This window comes from Leucoraja erinacea, chromosome 11 (genome assembly GCF_028641065.1).
Source record: "Leucoraja erinacea ecotype New England chromosome 11, Leri_hhj_1, whole genome shotgun sequence".
NCBI classification, from domain to species: domain Eukaryota; kingdom Metazoa; phylum Chordata; class Chondrichthyes; order Rajiformes; family Rajidae; genus Leucoraja; species Leucoraja erinaceus.
Genome location: NC_073387.1, coordinates 12,169,344 through 12,196,864, shown reverse-complemented (window position 1 = coordinate 12,196,864; position 27,521 = coordinate 12,169,344). Strand labels below are relative to the sequence as shown.

At 41.9% G+C, this 27,521-nt stretch overlaps 1 protein-coding gene across 1 annotated transcript; it reads left to right on the top strand.

The window, feature by feature from the left end:
• Window positions 1-7,615: 7,615 nt before the first annotated feature.
• tmed9 (transmembrane p24 trafficking protein 9) lies at window positions 7,616-22,668 on the top strand. The gene is made up of 5 exons (XM_055642640.1): window positions 7,616-7,796; window positions 10,472-10,572; window positions 11,874-11,999; window positions 17,239-17,385; window positions 19,908-22,668. Exons 1-5 carry the CDS (start codon window positions 7,658-7,660, stop codon window positions 20,055-20,057), a joined length of 663 nt encoding a protein of 220 aa, XP_055498615.1. The 5' UTR covers window positions 7,616-7,657; the 3' UTR covers window positions 20,058-22,668.
• Window positions 22,669-27,521: the final 4,853 nt, after the last annotated feature.

The following is a 27,521-nucleotide window of genomic DNA, read 5'->3' as shown; positions in this document are numbered from 1 at the left end:
TCCTATACTCTAATCCTTTTGCTATGAATGCTAACATACCATTCGCTTTCTTCACTGCCTGCTGCACCTGCATGCCTACTTTCAATGACTGGTGTACCCAGACACCCAGGTGTCATTGCATCTCCCCTTTTCCTAATCGGCCGCCATTCAGATAATAGTCTACTTTCCTGTTCTTGCCACCAAAGTGGATAACCTCACATTTATCCACATTATACTGCATCTGCCAAACATTTGCCCACTCACCCAACCTATCCAAGTCACCTTGCGGCCTCCTAGCATCCTCCACACAGCTAACACTGCCCCCCAGCTTCATGTCATCCGCAAATTTGGAGATGTTGCATTCAATTCCCTCGTCCATTAATATATATTGTAAATAGCTGGGGTCCCAGCACTGAGCCTTGCGGTACCCCACTGGTCACTGCCTGCCATTCTGAAAAGGACCCGTTTACTCCTACTCTTTGCTTCCTGTCTGCCAGCCAGTTCTCTATCCACATCAATACTGAACCCCCAATACCGTGTGCTTTAAGTTTGTATACTAATCTCTTATGTGGGACCTTGTCGAAAGCCTTCTGAAAGTCCAGATATAACACATCCACTGGTTCTTCCTTATCCACTCTACTAGTTACATCCTCGAAAAATTCTATAAGATTCGTCAGACATGATTTACCCTTCATAAATCCATGCTGACTTTGTCCAATGATTTCACCACTTTCCAAATGTGCTGCTATCCCATCTTTAATAACTGACTAGCATTTTCCCCACTACCGATGTTAGACTAACTGGACTGTAATTCCCCGTTTTCTCTCTCCCTCCCTTTTTAAAAAGTAGGGTTACATTAGCTACCCTCCAATCCTCAGGAACTACTCCAGAATCTAAAGAGTTTTGAAAAATTATCACTAATGCATCCACTATTTCTGGGGCTACTTCCATATATATAAATATATGAAGGTGTTCATTTTGGGAGAAAAACATTTTTTTTTATGGTAATTGTTTGGCAACTGTCAACATACAAAGAGAATTGGGTATTATTGTACATCAAGCACTATAAGTGAACATGCATTGTTCAGAGACACAATTGAATTGAATTGAATTGAATTGATTTCCTTTATTGTCATTCAGACCTTATGGTCTGAACGAAATTTCGTGCCTGCAGTCATACATACAATCATACAATAATAAACAACAATAAACACAAATTAACATCCACCACAGTGTATCCTCCAAGCACCTCCTCACTGTGGTGGAGGCAAAAATCTTAGGGCTGCAGTCTCTTCCCTCCTCTTCTCCCTCTGCGCTGAGGCGATACTCCACCGGGCGATGGCACAAACAGTCCCGCGGCTCACCGAACCCCACAAACGGGCCGGCTCAAACACCGCGGCCCGGGGTGGTTGAAGCTGCCGCCCAGAGTGAGTCCTGACTGGCTGCCTCTGGAGTCTCGAGGTCGCCAGCTCCGCCATTAGGCCTCAGTGCAGACGGAGGCAGAGAAGGGGGATACGACAAAAAAGTTGCATTCCCCCGAAGGGAGAGACAGCAAGCACCGTTTCACCCCCCCCCCACCCCCCCCCCCCCCCCCCCCCCCACATAAACACAACCTTAAAACCAAAAACTTAAGTAGACAAAACGAAAAAAACAACACAAAAAAGTAAAGACAAACGGACTGCAGGCGAGCCGCAGCCGTTCACCAGCGCCGCCACTTCCGGAACGCCGTCACTTGTTGGAAGCTTGCGCAAAAAACAAAGCACTGGAGGAACTCAGCAGATCAGGCAGCATCTGTGGAGGAAAATAGACAGATGGCATTTCAGGTTGTGGACCCTCAGTCTGGGTCTGAACATGGTGGAAGAGCAGGAGAGTGCAGGAGTCACAGAGAGGGAACAATGAGAGGGTCTCACAGCACTCCCATCAGAGAGACGAGATGTTCTTCTTCATAGACGGCTTAAAAGGCATACTGAGCATGCCTACAAAGTAGCCATTTAAAATAAACTATAGAAGGATCCTGACCCAAAACGTCTTCTGTCCAACATTATTGTTTACAGTTTTATGGCCCGAAAAACTGATTTTATATGCGAGGAGCCTAATTCTAAAATTTAATGACTTCCAGACATATTAAAATATTATTCATTGTGTTTGTACTTGTTTGTAATATTTTTATTTCTGCCTTAGTCATATGAGTGTCCCAATGTGTATTTCACATTGATATCAGTAAAAGATTTACAGCTTCGGTTCTCTAATTATGGAGATGTCTTGATTTTTTCTGACTTATCTACTTACGGTTTTTTGAGTGGTCCCCATTAGGTCTAAGTGTCTAGTTCTTGTTGAAAGCTTCATAACATGTGTTTAGGATTTCTACATATGTTATAAATTCTGAGCCAGATGACAGACGGACTCATTGCCAGAGGTATCACAGCCCTGCTAACCGCAGCAGCTTATATTTATTTGACTATGTTAACACAGTAAAATGCCCTGAGGTCATCCACACAATTGTTGTCAGAGTAAATTTGTCAAAGAACTACATTCAGTCATATTAGGCCAAGCGACTAAAAGCCTGTACAAATAGATATGCTTTTCACTGTACATGTGACAATAAACTGAACTGAACATGTTCTAGTTCAACGTCTCATCCTGTGCTTATCAGGTACCTTTTAATAAAAGTCACCAGATAGTAATTGGGAGAAGGAATCGTGTTGTTTGTCCTTCCTACCTTCACCCCTCAGCAATCCCAAACTTCAACCTGGATGGACAGGAAAAACGTTTAGTTGTTCAGCACTTAAACCCGATAACGTATTGCATGCAAAGTCATGATGAATTGCAAATATAATAAATCTGTACTGTATGATAATTGGTTTCTCCTGTAACAAAAATAGGTGCAGCCATTTGTACCCCTATGTATACTTTGGAACTGAACATAGACACAAAAAGCTGGAGTAACTCAGTGGGTCAGATAGCATCTCTTGGAGAGAAGGAATAGGTGATGTTTCTGGTCGAGATCCTTCTTCAGACCCTGTCTTTTAAGGATCTAGCCGCTGAGTTACCCCAGCTTTTTGTGTCTATCTTCGGTTTAAACCAGCATCTGCAATTCCTTCCTATACTTTGGAACTACTCGACATGCAAACTGTTTTTTTGATAGCTTACAGATGCTTCATTTACAGGTTGATTCTGTTTATTCTGGCATGGATTTACCCAGTCTGAAAAAGGGTTCCAATGCCTTTGAATTTGATTAATATCAATGTTGATAGCTGACAAAATGTTCAATCCTACGGATTTCATTTGAATTCCTAATTAGTGACTAATTAGACAGTAAATAGAACAATAGGTAATGCAAAGTGTTCAAGAAGGAACTGAAGGTGCTGGAAGATCGAAGGTACACAAAAATGCTGGAGAAACTCAGCGGGTGCAGCAGCATCTATGGAGCGAAAGAAAATAGGCGACGTTTCGGGCCGAAATTCTTCTTCAGACTGATGGGGGGGTGGGAGGGGAGAAGGAAGGAAAAAGGGGAGGAGGAGGAGCCCGAGGGCGGGGGGATGGGAGGAGACAGCTCGAGGGTTAAGGAAAGGGAGGAGACCATTGCCTCATTATATCCACCAATTCAATTCAATTCAACTTTAATGTCATCGCACAAATACAAGTATGAGTACAACGAAATGCAGTTTTGCGTCAGTCCGTAGTAGTTGTGCATAAAGAAATTTAAAAAAAAATAGAAAGAGAGAAGATACAGAATAATCAAAAAATACAGAATAATTAAACAATGGGAACGGAGGGACCGGAGAAATCTATCGGCGGGACTCCGAGTTCAGCAATCCCATCTCTCTCCGGCTATTGATATGCATTTAAATTAATTTTAACCCCATGTTTATTGTCTGCTTCTATGATCTTCTTTGATAGTTTCTTCCTCAGTTCTGCATAGCATTCTTTATTACCCTCAGCCAACAAAAATGTTAACTTGTGTCACTTGGACTGTGCAGTACAGCTGGCTAAGGTATTCACGAGCATCTTTAACCTGTCTCTATCTCTGGCAACGGTCCCCAAGTGCCTGAAGACAGCTACCATAGTGCCGGTGCCGAAAAGGTCAAAAGTCACCAACCTGAACGACTACCATCCGTTGCCTTAACATGAAGTGCTTTGAAAGGCTGGTCCAATCTCACATCAAATCCAACATCCCTGCATCACTGGATTCACATCAATTTGCATACAGGGCAAATTGATTCACAGAGGATGCCATCTCTCTGGCTCTTCACACTGTCCTGACTCACCTGGAAAGGCAGGGCACGTACGTGAGGATGCTCTTCATAGATTATAGCTCTGCCTTCAACAGGGTAATCCCCACCAATCTCACCACCAAACTTCACCAGCTAGGCTTCAGCTTGCCGATATGCAACTGGATCCTGAATTTCCTGACGGAGTGACCGCAGGCAGTGAGACTGGGCCCGCACCTGTCCTCCACTATCACTCTGAGCACCGGCACACCACAGGGCTGTGTACTGAGCCCCATGCTCTACTCCCTCTTCACACATGACTGTGTTCCTGCATTCGACACCAACACCATCGTCAAGTTTGTAGACAACACAATGGTGATCGGGCTGATCACCAACGGTGATGAAACAAAATACAGAGCGGAGGTGCAGAACCTGGCGGACTGGTGCTCACGTAACAACTTGCCCCTAAACACCTCCAAGACCAAGGAGCTGATTATCGACTTCAGGAGGACACAAAATGGGGAATACGCCCCAATCTCTATCTATGGGGACAGTGTGGAGAGAGTGTCCAGCTTTAGGTTTCTGGGCACACACATTTCGGAGGACCTCACATGGTCCACCAACACCACTGCGCTGGTCAAGAAGGCACAGCAATGACTGTTCTTCCTATGAACATTGAAAAAGACTGGTCTGCCCCAACAGCTGCAGCCAACCTTCTACCGCTGCACCACAGAGAGCATACTAGCACATGGCATCTCTGTGTGGTATCTCAGCTGCACGGAGGCGGAGAGGAGAGCTCTTCAGCGGGTCGTCCACAGGGCGCAAAAGATTATTGGGATACAGCTACCAGCCTTGGAGGGCATCTACTACACACGATGCCACAGGAAGGCCGTCAGCATCCACAAAGACTCCTCACACCCTTGTAATAGTCTGTTCGAACTCCTACCTTCCGGCAGACATTACAAGGCCTTCTATGCCCGCAACTCCAGACTCAGGAACAGCTTCACCCCCAGAGCTATTGCTGCTCTGAACCGGCCCTGCTGAGTGTCCCCCGCCCCCATGAACTGTATTCACGCACATCGACCCAGCACAGATGTATTTACACTTTAGACTGTTTTACTGTTCTTTTAAAAATATATAAATCATGTTTCTTGGGGTATCTAAATTTTATTAGTTGTTTAAGTTATGACTATCGGGTGGAAGCTGCATACCATATCTCGTTGAACCTATGTGCAATGACAATAAAATATATTATTATTATTATTATTATTATTGATTCTTCAGTCTTTTGAATTGTGAACATCTTGCCTCAGTCATTTGTAAATAATGTTGAAAAATATCATTTCATTTCAAAGATTATTCGTAACCACTTCTCCAAAAAATATGTTTGTCTCTACAATAATGATTCTATTATAACAGAACGATGGAATTGTTGAGCAAAGAAGCCATTCAGCCAATTGAATCTATATCTGAGAATCTATATCTGAGAAGAGCAATCTTGTCTGCATCATTATTACAGATCTCAATGTTTCTATGGTACTTTATTGTCACGTACCTAGATACAGTGAAATTCTTTGCTTTGCATACAATTGAACAAAATCTTACTATACATAGATCGTCGACTGCGGGGGCATTGATTGCCCCGACTGTGAATTATTTGACTGCCCCGAGAAAAAAGTGGAAGTAGATTGAACTTTATTGCCTTCCATCACAGTGAGGAATGTGGAATCCACTGTGGTGGATGTTTATGTTTACTTTTATGTGGTTGTGTGTCTTGTTGCTTTTCACTTAGTATGGCTGTATGGTAACTCAAATTTCACTGTACCTTATTTGGTACATGTGACAATAAACTGACCTTGAAACCATACTCAATTCTGATCTCGATCTTGTGCACCTTATCAATTCTCCTCATACCTTTTGCACCAAGAAAAACAGCCAAAGCTTCTCCAGTCTGACCTTTTAAATGAAACCCCACATTCCTGGAATCATTCTGTTAAGTCTTTCTCTGCATGCTTTCTAGGAGAATTGCATTCTTCCTAATGTCAGGTGTCCAGAATTAAATATAATACTCCATTACCATGTCCCATTGATTCTAAATAAATTTGATGGGCTGTTGTTAAATTTTGACCAATCTTGTGCATGTAATGCAGAAATGTCAATCTGTCTCACTTTGTGCAACCTTCATTTATTAAACTGTAAACTATGCTCTTGTAGACAGGAGATGAGGAGGAACTTCTTTAGTCAGAGGGTAGTTAATCTGTGGAACTCATTGCCACAGCGGGCTGTGGAGGCCAAGTCAGTGGATACTTTTAAGGCAGAGATAGACACATTCTTGATTAGAACAGGCGTCAAGGGTTATGGGGAGAAGGCAGGAAAATGGGATTAGGAGGCAGAGATTGGCCCGAATTGATTTTGAGGAAGGGTCTCAACTAGGGTTGCCAACTTTCTCACTCCCAAACAAGGGACGAAAGGTCAAATAAGGGACAAATTCCCGACGGTAATTCGTTGACCGACTAGGAAGTGGCTGGGTGAATGATGAGTTGGCCCGGGTGCTGGACTGCACGCAAAGCCCAGCCGATGGGACAGCTGAGAAGTTTTGGCCTAGGCCACGCGCAAAGTCCGGCACTCCATCCAACTCATGAACTGATGATCGGCCATGAGAAGGAGGGGTAGTGGTGTCGGCGGTAAGCGAAGGTCAGACAGCTGTCCGGGCTGCCGACCGACGGGACCACGGGCGAGGCGCTGCTGCTGCACTCCATGGGCTGCACTACGTCGGGACGGCTGAGGCGGTGCCAGACGCGGCACTCCGATCCTATAGTCCCCTCGACCCGAGTAGTAGCAGCAGTCAAATACGGGACAAGGGCGGTCCCGTATGGGACAAACCAATTTAGCCCAATATACGGGATGTCCCAGCTAATACAGGAAAGTTGACAACCCTAGACTCGACCCGCAATGTCACCTATTCCTTCTCTCCAGAGACGCTGCCTGTCCCGCTGAGGCACTCCAGCTTCAACCAGAATTGAATGGCGGAGTAGACGCGATGGGCTGAATGGTCTAATTCTACTCTTAAAACTTGTGAATGTGAACTTGTGAGCATGTAGTAAGAAGCCAATGAGAGCTTAGGACATGGCTGCGTGATGTCCAATCATTATCCAGGGTCCAGCCATCCAATCACATTGAGGAGCATGAAGTAAGAAGCCAATGAGAGCCGAAGAGGCGGCTGCGTGTTGTCCAATCATTTTGCAGGGTCAAGCCGTCCAATGTGTGAAGGGCTACGTGGCAGCGCGGCTGCTTGGTGTCGGTCGCCATGGCTCCGGCGTGCGGACGTGCGTGCGTGGTGACGTATTCGCGGTGACGCCGGCTCTGCCTTGCGAGCGCCGGCGGCCACACGCATGCGCGCACCCCTCTCTCCTGCTACCGGTGGCGGTGGGTTGCGCGCAGGCGCAGTGTGGGGGCTCGCAGCTAAGATGGCGGCGGTGGGATGGTTGCGTTGTCTGGTGCTGCTTCACTTTGCCGCCTCTCTGTGCTCCGCTCTTTATTTCCACATCGGGGAGACGGAGAAAAAATGCTTCATCGAGGAGATACCCGATGAGACCATGGTCATAGGTAAAGGGAATGGGATGTGGTTGCTGGAGCTTCCGGGAATGATTCGGATTGACACGTACACTCTCCCACCCAGGTCCTTCAAGTGGCGAGGCTCGGGGCCTGGTGACTGAAGCCAGACTCGTCCTGGCCGGCCTGCCTGGCAACTGACCTAGTGAAACCTCTGCGGCTTAATAATAGTTTGCATCAAAAACATCTCCGCATTTAATTTTCTTAAATGACTTTCCATCAACGTTTTTAAAAAAAATGTGCAGGTATCGGTTATACTGGGATGTTTAAAAACTAGTTTTGTCCATTGTCATCATTCACTTGGTGCCATCCTTCACAATGGTGATAACGAGGAGCAAAACACTATAATTTTATTGTTGCTGTATAAGTTCGTTTGGAGTGACAGTTATAAATATAGTTTAAGGTTAATAAACTGATCCTTACTCTTGAGGAAAGGGGCACTGTCACTGACATTTTGTGCATGTAATTTTTGGTGTGATCAAGGTTATCATTGCTTTAAAATGATGGGCTGCTTATTTAAGTCAGAATAGACAAAGCATTTCATTTCACAGTTAGAAATCTTTCAAATTCTTCAAAAGGGCAATAGCAGTAGTTTTTAAGATAATTAGTCATTGAGGTACTTGATAACTTGGGGAAGTGGTATTGAGATTGTAATCAGATTGGCCATGTTCTTAATGTTTCAACTGGCCTTGAAGCCTTATCTAAACATTTATTTTTACAATGATTGGTTTCAAGATGTGGAATCTGATGCTGATGAATATTTACATAATGTCCCCCAACTCATCTTTGAAGCTTTTGTTTTTGCAAAGATGATGAGAAAGTGAAGGCAAACCCAAATGTTACATCAAGGTAGTGATAAGGCTGTATGTATCATTACATCTTCTCCTCCCCCCCCTTCATAAGAGGTAACGTTGAGAGGAATGTTCTTTGTGATTTGAGTTAAAAGGCTAAGTTGATGGACAATTACACCTGTCTGCAGTTTCTACCTAGAAATATTATTTGACATTTATTATAAATTTGAGCTCATTTCATCACCCTCTTTGAAAGTCTGCCTAGGATATGCTAGGCACAAGTATGCACATACACACAGCCACAGTCATAATTGCTAAATGGCCAATCTGTCAATATAATGCTAGGGGACATGCTCAATTTGAGGATGTCTTCCACCACAGAACAAAGATATCATTTTAAAATTATGAAATTCTAACATTCCAATGATGAAGTTAAAATCATAAATAGGTGTAATGTGAAGCAGCACCAGGCAGGTTTCTGATTCAGTTATCAGTCTATGCTTTGCTGATCTCACAAGCTCTAAAGTCTGATTGCAACATTCTGATCAACATTCAGTAATCCCTTTGGAAAGGCGTGGATGTCAGCTGAAGATGGGAATTTTTGTCGTGTCCCATATAACTCATGACCACCACCCTACCGCCTCCCTCCATTGCAAAGATTTCCACTGAAAAAATATATGTGCAAAGGATGGTGCTGAAGTACTGTAGAGCCTCATTCCAAGAAACAAAAGAAATGTCTGGTGGTGGAATTTTACTGAAGACGGCAAAAATTGTACGCCATCTGTTAAATACAGGGGGTGGGTTGAGGGGAGATTAGGATCGGAAAATTTATTCATGCATTGTCAGGGACGTATGTGGTGTGGCGCATAGGCAGATATGTAGTTTCACGTTCAGTACATATATAGATTGCAGTTATCAACATACCTGAAAAAATGGGTTGAGGGTCTGGCCCTGAGTAGGACTGTAATGCAAGCTGGCGCTTTCAAAAAGACGAGTGTAACTTGGGCCCTTATGAGTTTTCATGGGTACATCATTAATCTGAAAAAAGTGAGTGGAGTTGATGTTCAGTGTGAGAATGAGTTCAGCAAGGAGAATGAATTAGATGGGAGAGAAACTGGTTGTGTTTCTATCTGGGGAAGGTGAAGGGCCTTCAGTGGGATGGAGGTGTAGAGAGATGGGGCTGGAAAAATTGGAAACAGTCATTGGAGGAAATCTGGGATGTCATCTTTATAAGTGGGAAGGGACTGGAGAGAGAATGGATAGGAAAGAACTGCAGATAGTGGTAAATTGAAGGTAGACGCAAATTGGAACTGCAGAGTCTGAAGAAGGGTCTCGACTTGAAACATCACCCATTACTTCTCTCCAGAGATGCTGCCTGTCCCGTTGAGTTACTCCAGGATTTTGTGTTTACCGGAGAGAGAATGAAGTCGGATTAGGAAGCAGCAATTAGGCAGGGCTATTGTGGGCTGAGACAAGGGTACCAGTGTGGTCTCACTTGTGGATCTTGAGGATGGAAGATGTGGACTGCATTGATCCTGACAAAGATAAAATATTACGTTTCTTTCCACAGTTATTGTCTGGCCTGCTGTAGGCCACATTTTCTGTTTTATCATAATAGAATGACTATTAACAGTTAAAAACTGAAGATTTGCATTTTGGCTCTGTTTTCTATTCATTTGAACTTAATTATGCTTTAGTTTCCACCCCCACCCATGCTGTAAGGTTAAAATTTGATGCTGTCGTTCTTAACCAGCTCCTTGCACTAAGTTGAGTAGTTTGTCAGAAGGTGGGTCAGTTTGCAATGTACAGTCTTGGACCATTCCTGATGCCTGTGGAATATTTGGTGATTAATGGTCAGTTTTTTTATTGAATTTCTAGGTAATTACAAAACACTGATGTATGACAAACAGAGGGAACAGTATTTACCTTCGCCTCCAGGGCTAGGAATGTTTGTGGAAGTGAAAGATCCTGATGAAAAGGTACAGTATAGTCCAAATTGAAGCTAAATCCATCTGAGAATCTCTTTCCAACTTATTCAGCCTTCCAAGTGAATTTTAAATTAAAAAATCAGGTTAACACTAGTCTTTTCCTTTCAATTTAGTCTTAATCCAGTATGAAACATTTACTATTTTGCAGAGATTTCCATTTGTGTCATGTGCGGTAAACTGTTTATTTGGTAAAGGAAAGCGTAAAAAAAATCTGCAAATCATAGAATTTAAGAAACTTGCTTTGTGAAAGGAGTTCCATGTTGGCCAGAGCAGGATTCCTATTCAGTGAATCCCATTTTTCAACTTGATCTTTAACAGTGTTTGTACGTTTTTAAAAAGAGTGTTTCTGCCTCTGTCACCATTTCAGACAGCGGGTTTTAGACCTGTGACCACACGGTTTTAAAAAACCTCAACTTCCTACAAATTCTATCAATCAACATTACTAGTTTCCTGCACACCCTAATTCGGTAGAATGTCTCATTATTGTGTACTTCTCACTTAAATCTCCCATTATGGAGAAAATAAAACAACCCCATTTCTCTACAAAACGAAGATTTTCAAGTCATTACAAAATCGTTGCAAGTCTCATGTACAAAGGTGCACTTGGTGCTTGAGCTGCAGGTTGTCTCTTGTTGTACGATCTATTAACATGATCTTGCATTCTATGGCTGATTAAGAACAAACACCCCCTATGTTGCCTTAGCTGCTTCATTTGCATTCAAGATCTCCGTTCTCTAGGTTCTCTCCAAAATCCAAGGATTTTTTTTAGATTGCAAGTTATATATTTGTGTCTACCTATATATTTATCACTGCCGCTGGTTCCTCTGACATCCTCTGGTGTAGACAAAATGTCAGACTGATGTCAGTGGAGTGGGTGGTAAATTTAAAGTAGCCCTTACTTTCTCTCTCTCTCTCCCCATCCCCTCCCCCTTGGATTTTTTCCCAATAGTTTTCCCAATGACTTTCCCAGGCCTCTGGTCTAATAATTTTGGTAACATTATCTATGTAGAATGTTCAATTTTCCCAGTATCAGGCTAGGTGCAAATTTGTGCAAATTAATATTTTAGTGCATTATTTTAATTGGTAGTTTATGGGTTTCTGAAGCTGCAGGGGTTGATCAGCCTAGCTTATTAATAAAATGATGTTGACATTATTTTGTATAACAGGTTGCTTGCTTCTAGTATTCAAATAATTTTGCAGTCTTTATTCAGCTAGTATTTTATCACCTGATCAAGGTTTAAAAATGGAAATAAAATCAAATACTAACAGTGTATATCTCTCATCATATATAGGTTATTCTCTCACGACAATATGCTGCTGAGGGAAGATTCACATTCACCTCTCATATTCCAGGAGAACATCAGATCTGCCTGCATTCTAATTCCACCAAACTCTCCCTCTTTGCATCAGGAGTGCTGGTAAGGAAAGAACGTAATAAGAATGCCACATTCATACGATGAAGAGAACAATAAAATCAGTAATAATACATTTATTGCCATATAGCACAGGTCAGTGCTAATGTTCATGCTGCCCATATCATCCTAACCCTGCCTCGTGGATCAATATGTATATCATTCTATTTTTTAACCTATTTATCCAGCATTATTTTCATGTATTTATAATTTGGTCATCAACTCTTCTGGTGGCATATTTCATATTCCTACAACTATTCAGGGAGAGTATTTCTCCAGAATTTTGTGGTGGTTATTTTTATTTTAAGGATTTTTGATTTTGTGCTCTCCAGAGCATGGAAAAGGCAAATGTGTATATCTGGTTTTGTGAATCCTAATGGGTGTTCTCATAAACTATAGATAATGAAGTACTTAAATCTTTTGCTATTCTTTATCCTAAAGAATTCAGCCAGAATTTCAAAACTTCTGTGGCATAGTTTCTCATTTTGATTTTACATGGATAAAGAGTATTTGTTGCAAGTTGAAACTGTTTATGGTCCTATTCTTAAGTTATTTAATATCTTTTCACATCTATTAGTGTTATTTGGCAAATATAACTGCATATTACTTGAGCATGCTCTCAGCAAGTCCCATGTGTTTAACATTTGAAAGGCAGACTGTTGCTGCTTCTCCCCACCAACATTAAACAGTTAATATGAGGTATAATACTAGGGTGTCTACCTTTCAAATAAAGTAACCATTATGTTCCTTGAACTTAGTTTGGGAGAATTTTAATTTGTGCTATGTCATTAGATACAGAGAGACAGAATTGCTTCAGATCTGTTTTCTACAAAATTATAAAAACACAAATTTTGACTTCGATTGCCAGAAAGCAAACACTTTAAAGTGATGTTGGCTCAGCTCTACACTTAATATGAGGCAAAGATGGATGATTAAATATATTTAAAGTTCCATCTGAGTTATTTCCCAGAATGGGTTTTGCATATTTTTTTTATGGGAACTGACTTGTGGATGAAATGAAGATATGTGGAGAGGCAAGTAGCATAGAGGAAGCAGGGAGTCTGCAGAAACTTGCACAGGTTGGGAGCGTGGGCAAAGAAGTGGCAGTTAGAATACAGCGTAGGAAAGTGCGCTCATGCACTTTTGAAGTAGGAATAAAGGTGTAGCCCGTTTTCTAAATGGAGAGAGAATTCAGAAATTGGAGGTGCAAAGGGACTTGGGAGTGCTGTTGTAGTATCCCCAAATGGTTAATTTGCAGATTGAATCAGTGTTAGCATTCATTTGGAGAGCATTAGAATATAAAAGCAGTGATGCAATACTGAGGTTTAACACAGTGCTGGTCAGACCCCATATGAAATATTGTGAGCTGTTTTGAACAGCCCCGTATCTGAGGAGAGATGTGCTGCCGTTGGAGAGGTTCCAGAGGTGGTTTACAAGAATGATCTTGGGGATGATTAGGTTAACGTATGATGACCATTTGACAACTAGGCTTGTACTATCCTAGAGTTTAAAGGATGAGGGAATCTCATTGAAACTTACTGAACAATGAAAGGCCAGGATTGAAAGGACGTGGAGGATGTTTCCACCAGTGAGAGAGTCTAGGACCAGAGGGCACAGCCTCAGAATAATAGAATGTACCTTTTAGAAAAGAGATGAGAAATGTCTTTAGCCAGAGAGTGATGATTCTGTAACTCATTGCTACACTGCTGTGCAGCCGTCTTTGGGTATTTTCAAAGTGGTGATTGACAGGTTCTTGATTAGTGAGGGTGTCAAAGGTTACAGGAAGAAGGCAGGAGAATGGAGTTAAGATGGAAAGATATATCAGCCACGATTGAATGGTGGAGTTGGCGTGATAGTAGTAATTCTGCTCCTTTGACTTATGTACTTATGAAAGTTTTGTATGGCACGTTTTCAATTCCAAATTGGTACGCTGCATGGTAGGCTGCTCTGGAAGGTTAGATCCAAGACATGGGATCCAAGGAAAGATAGCTGAATAGATAGAAAATTGGCTTTAAGGAAGGAAGCAGAGTGTGAAGGAAGCTTCTAGGACTGGAAGCCTGTGACTAGTGGTGTGCTTCTGGGTTTGTTGCTGGGCCCGTTATTGTTTGTCATCTATATCAATGATTTGGATGAGAACACACACGGCAAGATTAGCAAGTTTGCAGATGATACAAAAGTGGGTGGTTTTGCAGATATTGAAGATGGTTGTGAAAAATTACAGCAGGATCTTGATCGATTGGCCAGGTGGGCTGAGGAATGGTTGATGGAATTTAATACAGAGAAATGTGAGGTGTTGCATTTTGGGAATTCTAATACGGGTGGACCTACACAGTGAATGATTGGGCTCTGGGGAGTGTTGTAGAGCAGAGGGATCTAGGAGTGCAGGTGCATGGTTCCTTGAAGGTGGAGTTGCAGGTAGATAAGGTGGTCAAAAAGGTGTTTGGCTCATTGGCCTTCATAAATCAGTGTATTGAAGTATAAACATTGGGAGGTCATGTTGCAGTTGTATAAGATGTTAGTGAGGTTGCATTTAGAGTATTGTGGGATGACTCAAAATGCTGGAGTAACTCAGGACAGCATTTCTGGAGAAAAGGAATGTGTGACGTTTCGGGTCGAGACCCTTCAGACTGATGTCAGGGGAGTGGGTGGGACAGAGATAGAATGTAGTCGGAGACAGTTATGCCCCTGTCCCACTTCGGAAACCTGAACGGAAACCTCTGGAGACTTTGCGCCCCACCCAAGGTTTCTGTGCGGTTCCCGGAAGCTCCCGGAGGTTTTTGTCAGTCTCCCTACCTGCTTCCACTACCTGTAACCTCCGGGAACCGCACGGAAACCTTGGGTGGGGCGCAAAGTCTCCAGAGGTTTCCGTTCAGATTTCCTAAGTGGGGCAGGGGCAAAAGACTGGTGGGAGAACTGGCTGAGCAGTCGGAGAGCATGTTGCTGACCTCTCATCAGAGAGAGGAGAAGAACTTCTTCAGAGTAGACATACCTTGAGGAGATTTTGCAGTGGAGCAGACAAAATGTGTGGGAAAGAACTGCAGATGCTGGTTGAAACCGAAGGTAGACAGAAAATGCTGGAGTAACTCAGCGGGACAGACAGCATCTCTGGAGAGAAGGAATGGGTGACGTTTTGGATCAAGACCCTTCAAACTGATGTCAAGGAAGTGGGTGGGACAGAGATAGAATGTGTAGGAGGCAGTAAGACTGGTGGGAGAACTTTAGAGTATTGTGTTCAGTTCTGGGCACCATGTTATAGGAAAGCTGGAAAGGATACAGAGAAGATTTACAAGGATGTTGCCATGGCTAGAGAGTCTGAGCTATAGGGAGAGGTTGAGTATGCTGGGACTCTATTTCTTGGAGTGCAGGAGGATGAGGGGTGATCTTATTGAGGTGTATGAAATCATGAGAGGAATAGATTGGGTAGATGCACAGAGTAGGTGAATTGAGGACATGGGTTTAAGGTGAAGGGGAAAAGATTTAATCAGAATCTGAGGGAGTGACTTTTTTCACTTTTGGCTGTATAGAACCAACTTGCCAGAGGAGGTAGTTGAGGCAGGGACTGACCCAACATTTAAGAAACCGTTGGATAGGTACGTGGATAGGACAGGTTTGGAGGGATATGGAACAAAAACACAGGCAGGTGGGACTAGTGTAGCTGGGACATGTTGGCCGGTGTGGGCAAGTTGGGTCGAATGGCCTGTTTCCACACTATGACTTTGACTCCAAAGTATTATTTGGCAGAAGTTTAAAGTGGTGTTCTATACTTTGTCTCTGTACTGTAGTGGTCTTTTATAGCATCATAGGTTTGTATGGTACAAAAGCATTTGGGCTGTCTCTTTTTAAAAACAATCTTGCTCTTTTCCTCCATTTTTTAATCCCAGATGTCTTTTTTCAAAACACTTCTAAGAGCTCCTGTTTAAAGGTATCCACCTAATCACCGATTGCATTCCAGATTCTAATTATTTGAATGCGAGCTGGATCGACCGTCAGCGCGCACAGCACACACACACAGCCACACACACACATCGACACACACACACACACACACACACACACACACACACACACACACACACACACACACACACACTCACAGGCACACTCACACACACTGCAAAGCGGGGGGCCAGGGAAAGCGGGGGAGCGCTGTCTGAAATTCACACCCGCGATGAACAGGAAGGTAAAAGTCGGCTGGCACAGTGTACGGTAAGTCCTTTAGAGAGAGGGGAGAGAAGGAGTGGAGACTTTTAAGAAGCCAGACAAGTTTTAATAAAGTTTAGCGGGCATTTAACATTACCTGTCGGTTTTCCTTGGTTCTGAAAACTCCAATGAGCCAATTAAAATGCCCGGTCAGCAAAGGAGATTGCCTACGGTTACTGCGACTGCCTATAACTACATGGTGACCCCACTACCACTGCACTACGAGTTCAAAAGAACCAAGCATGCTGAACATTTTTCCTCGACCAAATTGAGGCCTCGAGTAAGCGGGGACTTCTCTCGAGCATGAAGGAGAGTTACAGTCCTCCTAGGACCACTTGTCGACCATGCTGCGAGTTTGTTGTGAGTGCGAACTCTTCTAAACTCGCAAATGAGGTCGCCATAGTGGGACAGGCCCTTAAATCTCACCTCCCCTATTCCAATTCCCCTGTATCCACCATACCATTCAATTAAAAAGAGCAGTGACCTTAGTCATGGGTATCTGAATTTGTTTTATTAAATATTCTCCTGTATGATAATACCATGCCTTAAAAACTATGCCTTAAATGTCTAATAATCTGATGTTGGCCCTATCAGTCTCTGCTCTTTACTCAAATAAAGCAGGATTCTATTAATCTGTTGATAGACCAATGAATTGTTGGAATTGTTCTAGATTCCCTTACAGTGGAGGGATGTAAAAGACGAAAGATTATGGAGCTCTGATAATACAATTTAACTACGATTCTAGTTATCATTTTTCTCTCCCATCTGTGCATTACATTCTAATAGCCATTTGCAGCATCTTATGGCTTCAGAATTAGCAAACGGAATCACAAAAATATCACCCTATTACACAATTATAAAATGCTTCTGCAATATGTATACATTTATATGTACACATTTCACTCTGAAGAAGATTCTCTGGAGTTTAATGATTCTTTTAGTACTAATCCTTTCAGACAGAGTAGATCCCAGATGTGCAATGCTGATGAGCCACTCAGTAATTGCGTAGATTATGCTTGACTAACAATTTGTTTTTCTGTTACAGCGGGTACACTTGGACATCCAGGTTGGTGAACATGCAAATGATTATGTGGAGATTGCAGCCAAGGACAAGCTCTCTGAGCTTCAGCTTCGAGTGAGGCAACTGATTGAACAAGTGGAGCAAATACAGAAAGAGCAGAACTACCAGCGAGTAAGTTGGCAGGCATTGGGGGTGGAGGCAGGCAGCTGCAATATGCAAGCATTATAAAGATAGCTGTGGATTTGGGAAAGCGAGGGTGAGGAAGGTGTAAATGGAGCTGATACAGTTATTGAGGAGGTATGAGGGGACCAGGAAAATTTGTGTGACGGGAAAAAATGGGAAAGAATCCTATCATAGGTGTTAACAAGACATTGATTAATAATTATCACGAGTAAGAAGAATGAGGGGGCATAATCAGTGAGGGGAAAATTCTTGGGATGGAAGTGATTAAGACATAAGCGCTGGCATAAAGACAGCAATGAAAATAGAAAGTGAGGGCAGGAGTGGTGTGAGCTCGAAGAGTGAGAAAATAAAGTTGGACGTGATCAGTGTGCAGAAAGAGAAACTGAATGTGGATATGTAGCAACAATAAAATTTGAAAAGATAGGCACAAAATGCTGGAGTAACCAAATGGCACAGGCATCAATCATCTCTGAAGAAATTGGATAGGTGACGTTTCAGATTGGGGTCTTTCTTCAGACCAAAACATCACGTATCCGTTTTCTCCAGTGATGATGCCTGACCCGCAGTCACTCCAGCATTTTGTGTCTATCTTGGTATAAACCAGAAACTACAATTCCTTTTTATTAAAATTTGAAAAGTCCTTTTACTCTGCTTCAGGGAATTGAGTAACGGTCACTCGGCTTGTATTTGATCCACACCACGTTCTTGCTAAGTAACAGCAACAAAGCTGTTTGTAAAGTCAGAGAATTCTTCATTGTTGAATTTCCTCAGGCAATAATGTAGCAAATTTGACTTTAATGCTGTGTCTATTGATTCATTGGAGGTTCTTGTGGCCTATGGCATGTCGCATCAGGCGTGTGCAATATCTGCAGCTAATTCTTAGTGGGAAATATTTTGGAGGATGTAATGCCCTTCTACCTGTGGAGGAATATTACTGCTGAATAAATAGAAGCTGTAGTGCTTTAAGGGAGGGGCTGATGGATGAATGTTCCCAATGGGGAATGAGACCAGGATAAGCTGGTGGTGCACAGCTATTTTATTTTTGCATGGAGGGGGGTGGGGTGGGTCACTGGAATCCTGCAACTTCATGTGTTCTGAAGGAAAAATTAAAGTATGTTGTCCTCTAGTATGTAGCCTGGAGGAGGGGACCGTACTAATGCAGCTATGGGCAGCGATCTCAGGTGTGCCATGGTGCAGCAACAGTCTCAAATGTTCTTGAGGCAACTGCTGAGAATCTGACCTCCACAGGCAAAGGATAGGGCATATGTGAGTGAGGCTGTATTTGAGGTTGTAACAGCTCTGGGTTCTCAGGATGGAGGGGAACAATTTGAAATACAAATAGTATGGATTCAGGAAATCGATGTTCTGCCAGTAAGAAATAATATTTTTTTGGATCAATAGTTTGAAGAAAAAAAACAGGACTTAAATTTTACTTGGGCTGCTTTCAGTGCCATTTGAGGGAGGCCTTCGTGAAAAATGAAATTACCAAGATTTAAATTTCCTAGTGGGCTCCAAGTCACCCTGAAATGTGTGCAAAACTGATTTACTCCATGGTAAAACAATTTACATTGGTACCAATAAAACTCTTACTGCCATGCTGAATGATGCGGGTAATTACCAAACAGTTGGACAGGATGGCTGGAAATGAACCAAAGAACTATTGATTAACTGTAGCTCTGCAAGTATAATGCATTGTCCATGCAACGGTTTAATGTAGGGACGGTGCACATGGTATGAGGATAATCAGAATGAATGAAGTGACAATTGAATGCTGTGCCTTTGATGGTGATAAACATTTTCAGAAATGGGATTAAGTTGCAGTTCTCCCTTTGCTGGGTGTACCTTGCACACACCACTGAGTGTTAAAGTGAAAGCTAAGATTATTACAGTCATATTGAACTGCATAGGCCAAGTCAGTGAACCATCTCTGGCCCCTCTGCCATCACAGAAGGCAGTTTTTTGCCAATGTACTTTATGATAGCAAAAGATGGCCAAGAATGCTAGATGTGGCAAAGAATAAAGGACCAAACATTCCTGCTGTAATACTGAGCGCATGCCTTCCAGATCTAGCTATGTATGTAGCCAACAATTCATAAGTTTAGCTAGCAACCTGAAAGATATCCTGTGAATAAAGAAAAGGGGTCCACATCCAACCTGCTTAACTACCAGTTGGTCTATTTTTAATTCATTAGCAGAGTGCTGGAATGTGTCATCGATCTCCATTGGTTACCCTCCAGTACCAATGTTTTAACAACATAGTGAAACGTGTATAAATTTGTATGTGTATTTGTAGGTTGATTCTTAATATTCTTTGATATCCATGGAAGTTATTGAATGACCTGTTTAGTGGTGACTATTATTAGAAAAGCTGAAGATGTGCTTTGAGATCTCCTATGACAGGCAATGTGAATGGCTACAAAATGGCTGCATTTGATAATATGATGAGGCCTACAAGATATGGCCTGCAGCTCACTGGATTCTATTTCCTAAAATTATTTTTCTTGTTTCAGTATCGTGAGGAACGATTCCGGGGGACCAGTGAAAGCACCAATCAACGGGTATTATGGTGGTCAATCGTGCAAACACTGATACTTATTCTAACTGGCATCTGGCAGATGAGACACTTGAAAAGCTTCTTTGAGGCCAAGAAACTGGTGTAGGGCCTGAATGCAATGATCTGTTCTTGATTTGATTTAATACAGTACAAGGCTGATTGGGCAAAAGCACATTTTGTGTCACAAGTCATGGCTCATTGGATTTTGCCAAATACCACCCTCTTGTCCCCTCTAACCTCTGACATGCAGTGCCTCCAAATGGAACTTGGCAAGGAGCAACTGTTTTTTTTGCCATTTTGGGTTTTTGAAATAAGTCTTTGCTGTTTAAAAGGCAGCTGTGTCCAAGCCAGCAACAAATGGTTGGAGTTAACTCTGTTATGCTGCCTCTGGACTTCTAGTATCTTGTCAAGCCACTGTAAATGTTTCATTTTTTCAAAGCTTTGTTAATTGTTGACTAATTTTAATGTTTTTGAAATTTTTAAGCATTTGCAATGTCCTGTGAACATCCCCTTGAGACTTGCATAATGCATCTTTTCTGAAACGTTTCACTTTAGCTATGATTTATTGTGCAACACACGAGCCTCGCTATAACCAAATGTGACCATGGAGATGGGGGTAGACTTGTGAGATCTTATCGACTGTCTGGGCAACTAAACAAGAATTGGATTATTTATAACTTTCTGAGTGGAATTGAATTTGTCTAACTTGAGGGGACATAGCTGATGAATTAAGGCTCTGGTTAGCTACTGTGCACAAATATATTTTATTGTACTGTCTACTCTGTAATTGGGAAACCTTGCTTTCATGTGAAAATTGAGGAACAATGTAGGAACCACCATGTCGTTACTATGACGGATGTTCTATTCAAACCCATGTTTGAAAGGAGCGAAGTTACATTTATTGCACTGCAATAATATCAGCAGCTGTAAATATCTGTAACAAGGTTTTGGTGGTGATCAAGAATCCAATGGCACCCAGGCAGGAATAGAAGCTATAGGTATTCCTCTGGCAAGTTAACTTTTCTGGCGGCCCAATTAACAGAACATGCAAAATGTGCTGTTGACACAAAGTTTGGATTTAGTTTTAATAGATTAATGGAGAGTGGGTAGACATTTCATTGGATTTCTGGGTTTAATTGATGGATTTCTCCCTTTTTTCAGTGAAATTAATGTAGTGTTGCAACTTTTGCTGTTGCAAATGAAGGGTGGGGTGTTTTCACTGGATGGTAAGCAGACTAATCTCCCCTCCCCCTGGGTTGCATTCATTAGGGTTTCCAGTTTGAGAATCTGTTGGGCAGCATATTAGGTAGTGAATCACTTGGGTCCGATTAATCCAGTGGAAGTAAGGTTTTCCCTGTGGTGTAGGAAATGTTAAGCTATCTGAGCTGCTTTGCACCCCTCATTACAACTGGCATAAATGCATTTGCTTATTGTTTGTAATAATCCAGCTTGATCATTTACATGGATAGCCAAGTGTTGTGATTAACACTTGTTGGTGACTTGGTGGTCTGTTGGTGGATTATTCAAGAGAAAGCACCAGAAATGTGGTGCTCCAAATTTAAACTGTTCCAAAAACCGAGGTAATGGTTGCAGTTGAGGAGTAGTCTTCCTTGGATTGTTGGCCTGAAATCCCGCTGTTTCCAAAACCTATGCCATGATTGATCTATTATAAATCATGCTTGTTTCATAATTTTTGAATCCTAGTTTGAATCAATCCTACAATCCTCAACCCCAACCCTCAATTATAGGTTGATACATTAAATGTTCATAAATGAATGTTGTTTCTCCTTTTAAATAATTAATTTTTCACTAATTTCTCCCAAAGCTACTTTCCTGGCTTGGGAATCTTGGAAGCATACATTTATTACTAAATCCATGTGTATTAATCCAATTGACTGTGACAGTCTTGACCCTGACCGTGGTCTTCAACTTCAACCCTCATGGGGAATGAATGACCAAGGCTGTGATGACTTCAGTGCTTCAATGTTACAAGCATTCTAGGGACGTACACCAAACTGAGCTTATTTCAGGAGAGCTTGTAGAAAATGGGGAAATAATTGAAGAAAAAGGTTCATCCTAGAGATGTGGCTATCTGAAACAGTAAGGGAGACATTAATAGGTTTATCCAAATGTTGGACTAAAAAGTGTGATTAAGGGTTCAAGAATTTTACACTGGTTTTGCTGGGAAAATGCTATTGCATTGCTACTGACATGTTCTTTCATCAATTACACCAGTGAAGGATTCTTGTTACAGGGACACTATTTCAGTGTTTTGGAAGAGTGAAGGGTAGATGGTTGAAGCCATTATTTGTGTCTTCTATATTTAGTTGGTTATAAGTAGCAACATTTGATTAAGAACAGATCTGAGTGCAGAACTTTCAAGTAGAGTTGAACAAAGCTTAATTTATTAAATCAAAGAAAAGGTTTTATGATGAACCTTGGCAAGTTTGGCTTGAATGCAAGATCTTTTTGTTGCACGGAGCCAGTTTCTTACAAGGCGTTGAAATACTGCCCTGAATGTAATGATCTGCTCATTCCCTTTGTTTTCCATTTTATGTCTCTACACCTCGATCTTAATTTGGAACTAAACATTTTGTTTAGAGGTTTTCCTTGCTTAAAGAGATTCCCTATGTTGCGGTGAATGGTTTGTAGTTATGTTGACTGTGGATCATTTTTCAATGTTCTCATTTTTGAAATAAACTATTTCTATCTTTGTTTTTAAATTTCTCATTATTCCTCTCACACTTGTTACTCAGCACATTTACCATTTTGAACTATTGCTGGATTGTTGTTAATTGTGACAGCGTGCCAGTAGCACTGTTGAATTGAGTTCTGGTATGCACAGAATAGTGTAAAGCAGACCGAACAGAATAATGTTGCTGCAGGGCCACACAAAGCATTTCATATTGATGAAACACCAGTGGTAGGGAGCTAAGGTGTGGTTTTTTTTTAAGATAAGCTTTGAAAACTAGTAGAGACAGAATGCTGGCGTAACTCAGCAGGTCGGGCAGCAACCCGTTTCGGGTTGGGACTATTCTTCAGGCCCTTCGTCAGTCATCCCTGCTTAGAACTTGCACATCTTACGGGTAGTCTTACTGCAACGCTGGGAAGTGGAAGAAGCTTTTCTTAAATGTGGGGTACAAAGAAAGTTTATTTAGATAATGGGGTAGTATTAGCAAAAGGGATTTATCCCGTTATCAGGCTGCACCTCAGTTCAGTATTTTAGTACATGGGAATAATGAAAGGTCAAATGCTTTAAACACCTAATGACATTCTGTAGAAGTGTTCAAGAAGGAACTGCAGACGCTGGAAAATCGAAGGTACACAAAAATGTTGGAGAAACTCAGCGGGTGCAGCAGCATCTATGGAGCGAAGGAAATGGGTAACGTTGCGGGCCGAAACCCTTCTTCAGACTGAAGAAGGGTTTCGGCCCGAAACGTTACCTATTTCCTTCGCTCCATAGATGCTGCTGCACCCGCTGAGTTTCTCCAGCATTTTTGTGTACCTTTGTGTAGAAGTGGTTCTGTTTGACACTGATCAGATACAAATGAACTAATTTTTTAGAGTGTTTTGGTGCCATTAAGTTGCAACATTGGCCTGGGTGAGGATAATGAACATTGGCCCCTGCCAGATCAAATTCACGGAGGAAGCAAAATATTATGGAATTGCCTTGACATGCTGAAGTAAATAGTCTGCACTTTAGCTTTGCCAATGAAGATCAGCTCCTTGGTTGAAGTATGGGGAGACCTTTAGCACTTGTATCCATGAAACTAGTGATTGATATCTATGAATTATTCAGAAGTTCTTAATGTATTGAAATTCTTAATGTACTGAAATTAAAATCCACCTACATTTAGATAAACACGATGCAGATAAGGAATACTATAGAATGTGAGGAGAATATTTAATTTGTATATCTAGATTTGACATGCAGCTACAGCTTACTGCTCTCTGCTTTTACATGACCAGAATTTAAATCCTGTGGGACGCTGCAGCTAATTTTTTCCCAAAATGCAATAAGATGGCTTTTGTAAGAATCACTTTTAAATGGAATTTATTTTTCACTTACACATGTTTAATAAAAAGAGTTTACACATCCATGACCCATTGTGCTCTTTGCTTTTGAGAAATTCAGCCTGAGCATTGACCAGGGCTTGGCTGGAATCCTTGAGTTCACCAAGCTGGATGCCATTAGGAAACAATTGTGAACTTGTGGGTCATTTTTCTTTTAACCGAAATGCCAGCAAGGTATTTTTGCTTATTGCTGTTTAGGAATCTATTTAAAGCCTAATTCAGAAACAAAGTATTAAAAAATAAAAATGTGAATCTTGAACCATTGATGAATACTTGATCTTAAATTAGCCTTCGAATATCACTGCAGGGCTTGGAATGCTCAATCATTCTGAGTTTGAAAATGGAAGTGTACATTGTTTCTGTGTAGACTGGCCATGATGGATCTTAAAGATATCATTAAAGATGGCAGTGATGTGCTTTAAACTGTTAGCATTGTGTGCGTGGATTGCTGGTCGTGCAGACTTGGTGGACCGACGGGTCTGTTTCTGCTCTGTATCTCTAAACTAAACTAAATTTGACTATTCAAATATATCCCCATTTGTGGGGTGGTTTGAATAAGGTGTGCTATTCATGGCTCAACAATAGGTGATTAAGGAAGTGGTGATGCCCGAGTACATTCTGCTGAAGATTTAATTTAATTAGAATTTGATGTCAACAAATTTATAGATGGATACAATTTGTAAATAAGACTCCAGGGACTAATGCAGATCAGTATGATTTGCAGGTTTGCAAATGAGATGTTTGATTACTTTCTGCTGTGCAAGTCCTTCAGAAGTACAGCTTCAGAATATTAACTTGATTTTGATGTATGCAAGTTTGAGAAGTTGAAGGAAAACACAGATCAATTGATGAACTGAACCAGGACTAATGATTGGGTATGGCAATCTTATGTTAGTACCAAAATGCCGACACCAGTCATCCAGCATATCTGCATAGCAGTGTGATCCATGACTACAATGATGATGATGATGTTATTGCAATATAAACAATTAAACTTTAGCAATGCTCAATTATAATCAAAGGAGTACTGTACAAATAATAACATGGAAAGTCACAGCAAACAAACCATTTTGGATGATCACCTAATCCAGTGTTTTGTATGTTGCAAGATCAGCAGCCCTTTCAGGTGAAAGAATGCAACTCTTCCCACCTTATATATTGCATTTGGTGCTCATGATGTGGCCTCCTTTACATCAGCAAAAGGTCAGTGTGGAAATAGGAAGGGAGTTAAAGGGATCAGCAACCAGGAGATCCAGTAGACCTTCCAGACTGAATACAAGTTAAGCTGAACACTTGCGCTCAGTCCGCCAAGGCCCACTGGATTTCCCGGTTGCTTACCATTTTAACTCTCCATCCCATTTCCATGCTGATCTTTCTGTTCTGTGCCTCCTCTGTTGCCAAACTTGAGGCACAGCACCTCATATTTTACTTGGGTTGCTTACACCCTCGCAGTATGAACGATGTGTTCTCTACTTTTAGGTAACTTCTACATACATCTACTAAAAGTCAGTTAACCATTTCCACAATTCACATGACGTATCCCTCTTGGGATCACACCATCTCTAGCCAACAATTGGCTTATCAGGGAACCACCCTGCCTAAAGTCATCTGTTGCCGACCCCGATTTGTCCTGGTTCTTTCTTGCATCCAGTGTGGTCGTCTTCCCCCCCCCCCATCAGCCTGAAGAGAAGGGTCCTGGCCCAGAACGTCACCCATGCATATTCTCCAGAGATGCTGCATAACCTGCTCAGTTATTCTAGCAATTTACATCTATCTTCAGTATAGATCAGCATCTGCAGTTTCTTTCAATTACAACCTACAAACCCACACGTCTGGGATGTGGAAGGAAACACAAGTAGTCACATGGAGAACATGCAAACTCCAAACAGACAGCACTTGAGGATAGGATCGAACCCAGGTCTCTGGCACTGTTAGGCAACAACTCTACAAGCTGCGTCACTGTGCCACTACTTCACCGAGAAATTATTCCTAGTTCCATCTGCTGTGGGTCAAACTGATTTTTGTTATAAATTAGCATCTAAAAGTGGATGCTTGTTCAATTTCTGGCCAAAAAATCCTTTTTTATTTAAATTAAAATCTGCCTGTATTAATGGTCACAATGCGGTGGCTCCCCGCCCGGAGCGCCATGGCAGCGGTGAGTGAGTGCGTTACTGGCATGATCCCCTTCTCAATGTTCCTGGCCTCACCGCAACTTTACCCCTGACCAGACTCCCCACACGCTGTGAAAGGAAATCTCCCCCCAATTGGTCCCTTGAACAAGTATTGTCATTCAATAAGATCACAACTGATTCAACTCCCGTTTTTCCCACCATCTCTCCACCTGCCGTCACCCTCCACCCCACACCCATTCAGTAATTCAGAATGAAAGAGATTTGGAAGGCTTGGGCAAATTGCTTTCTTTATTTTTTTTTTTTAGCATGAGAAATTCTATGTCCCACCAACCTACTTTCAAAATTGAGCAACTCAATATGGGGGTGCGTTTTCATTGCCGGGAAATACGGTACTTTATTAAGAGGTTTGACATTTGAAGACTTTATAAAAGTCGACTGACAGCTTACGAAGAGAACAATCTGCGCATGCGCGATTTAAGATTTTTTTAAAGCCGACTGACTGCCTACCCTGAGTAATTACTCACGGCACGTGCCTGCAGGGGAGGTATCCAGTGATGCTGCCTCACCGACTGTTACTCCAGCATTTTGTGTCTACCTTCGATTTAAACCAGCATCTGCTGTTCTTTCTTCCACATGAACTAAATCATAATTTGATTAACAAATTTATTCAAACTTTTCCAACAGCTGCTGTTAGTCCTAAAAGCTGAGTCGAGCAATGTGTACGTATACTAGGAAAGGTGACTCTTGATACTGATAGTCACTGTTTTAGCTCACACTAAGCAGTCATTGTACAGGATACTGGGTGGTTAAGAATTGACTGTCTTTAATAAAAATGGAAAATTAGCACCAAAGTCAAAGTTACTTTTATTCGTCACCAGAAAGGCAAACAGTTGAAACTGATTGCATGGCTTCCCAGTGCTGGAAACTTGGTATCTCATTCGACTCATACTCGCAGCATGGTTTACAAAGGTTGTAGGAGCTCTTCGTAACTCTCCTTCATGCTTGAGAGTGGTCTCCGCGTACTCGAGGCCTCAGCTAGGTCGCGGTGTTTTTTTCAATATGTTAAAAAATGCCCGCGAGTAAAAAAAGGTTGCCATGAAAAAAATGGATACTTTTTTACTCGTAGGTTTAGTCGTAGTAGGTCGGCACGTTAGTCGTAGGCAATCGAGGGTAGTTGAAGGTAGTCGTAGATAGTCTTCATCATAGCCGAAGGGAGGTCGAAGGAGGTCATCTTCACTCTCCACTATTCGGTGTCCAATTTTCCCGAAGCTAGTCGTAGCTAGTCTTCAACATAGTCGAAGGAGATCTTCAACATGTCATTTTTTTTTTTTAAAAATCTTCTAAACTTGCCAATAAGGTCGCCC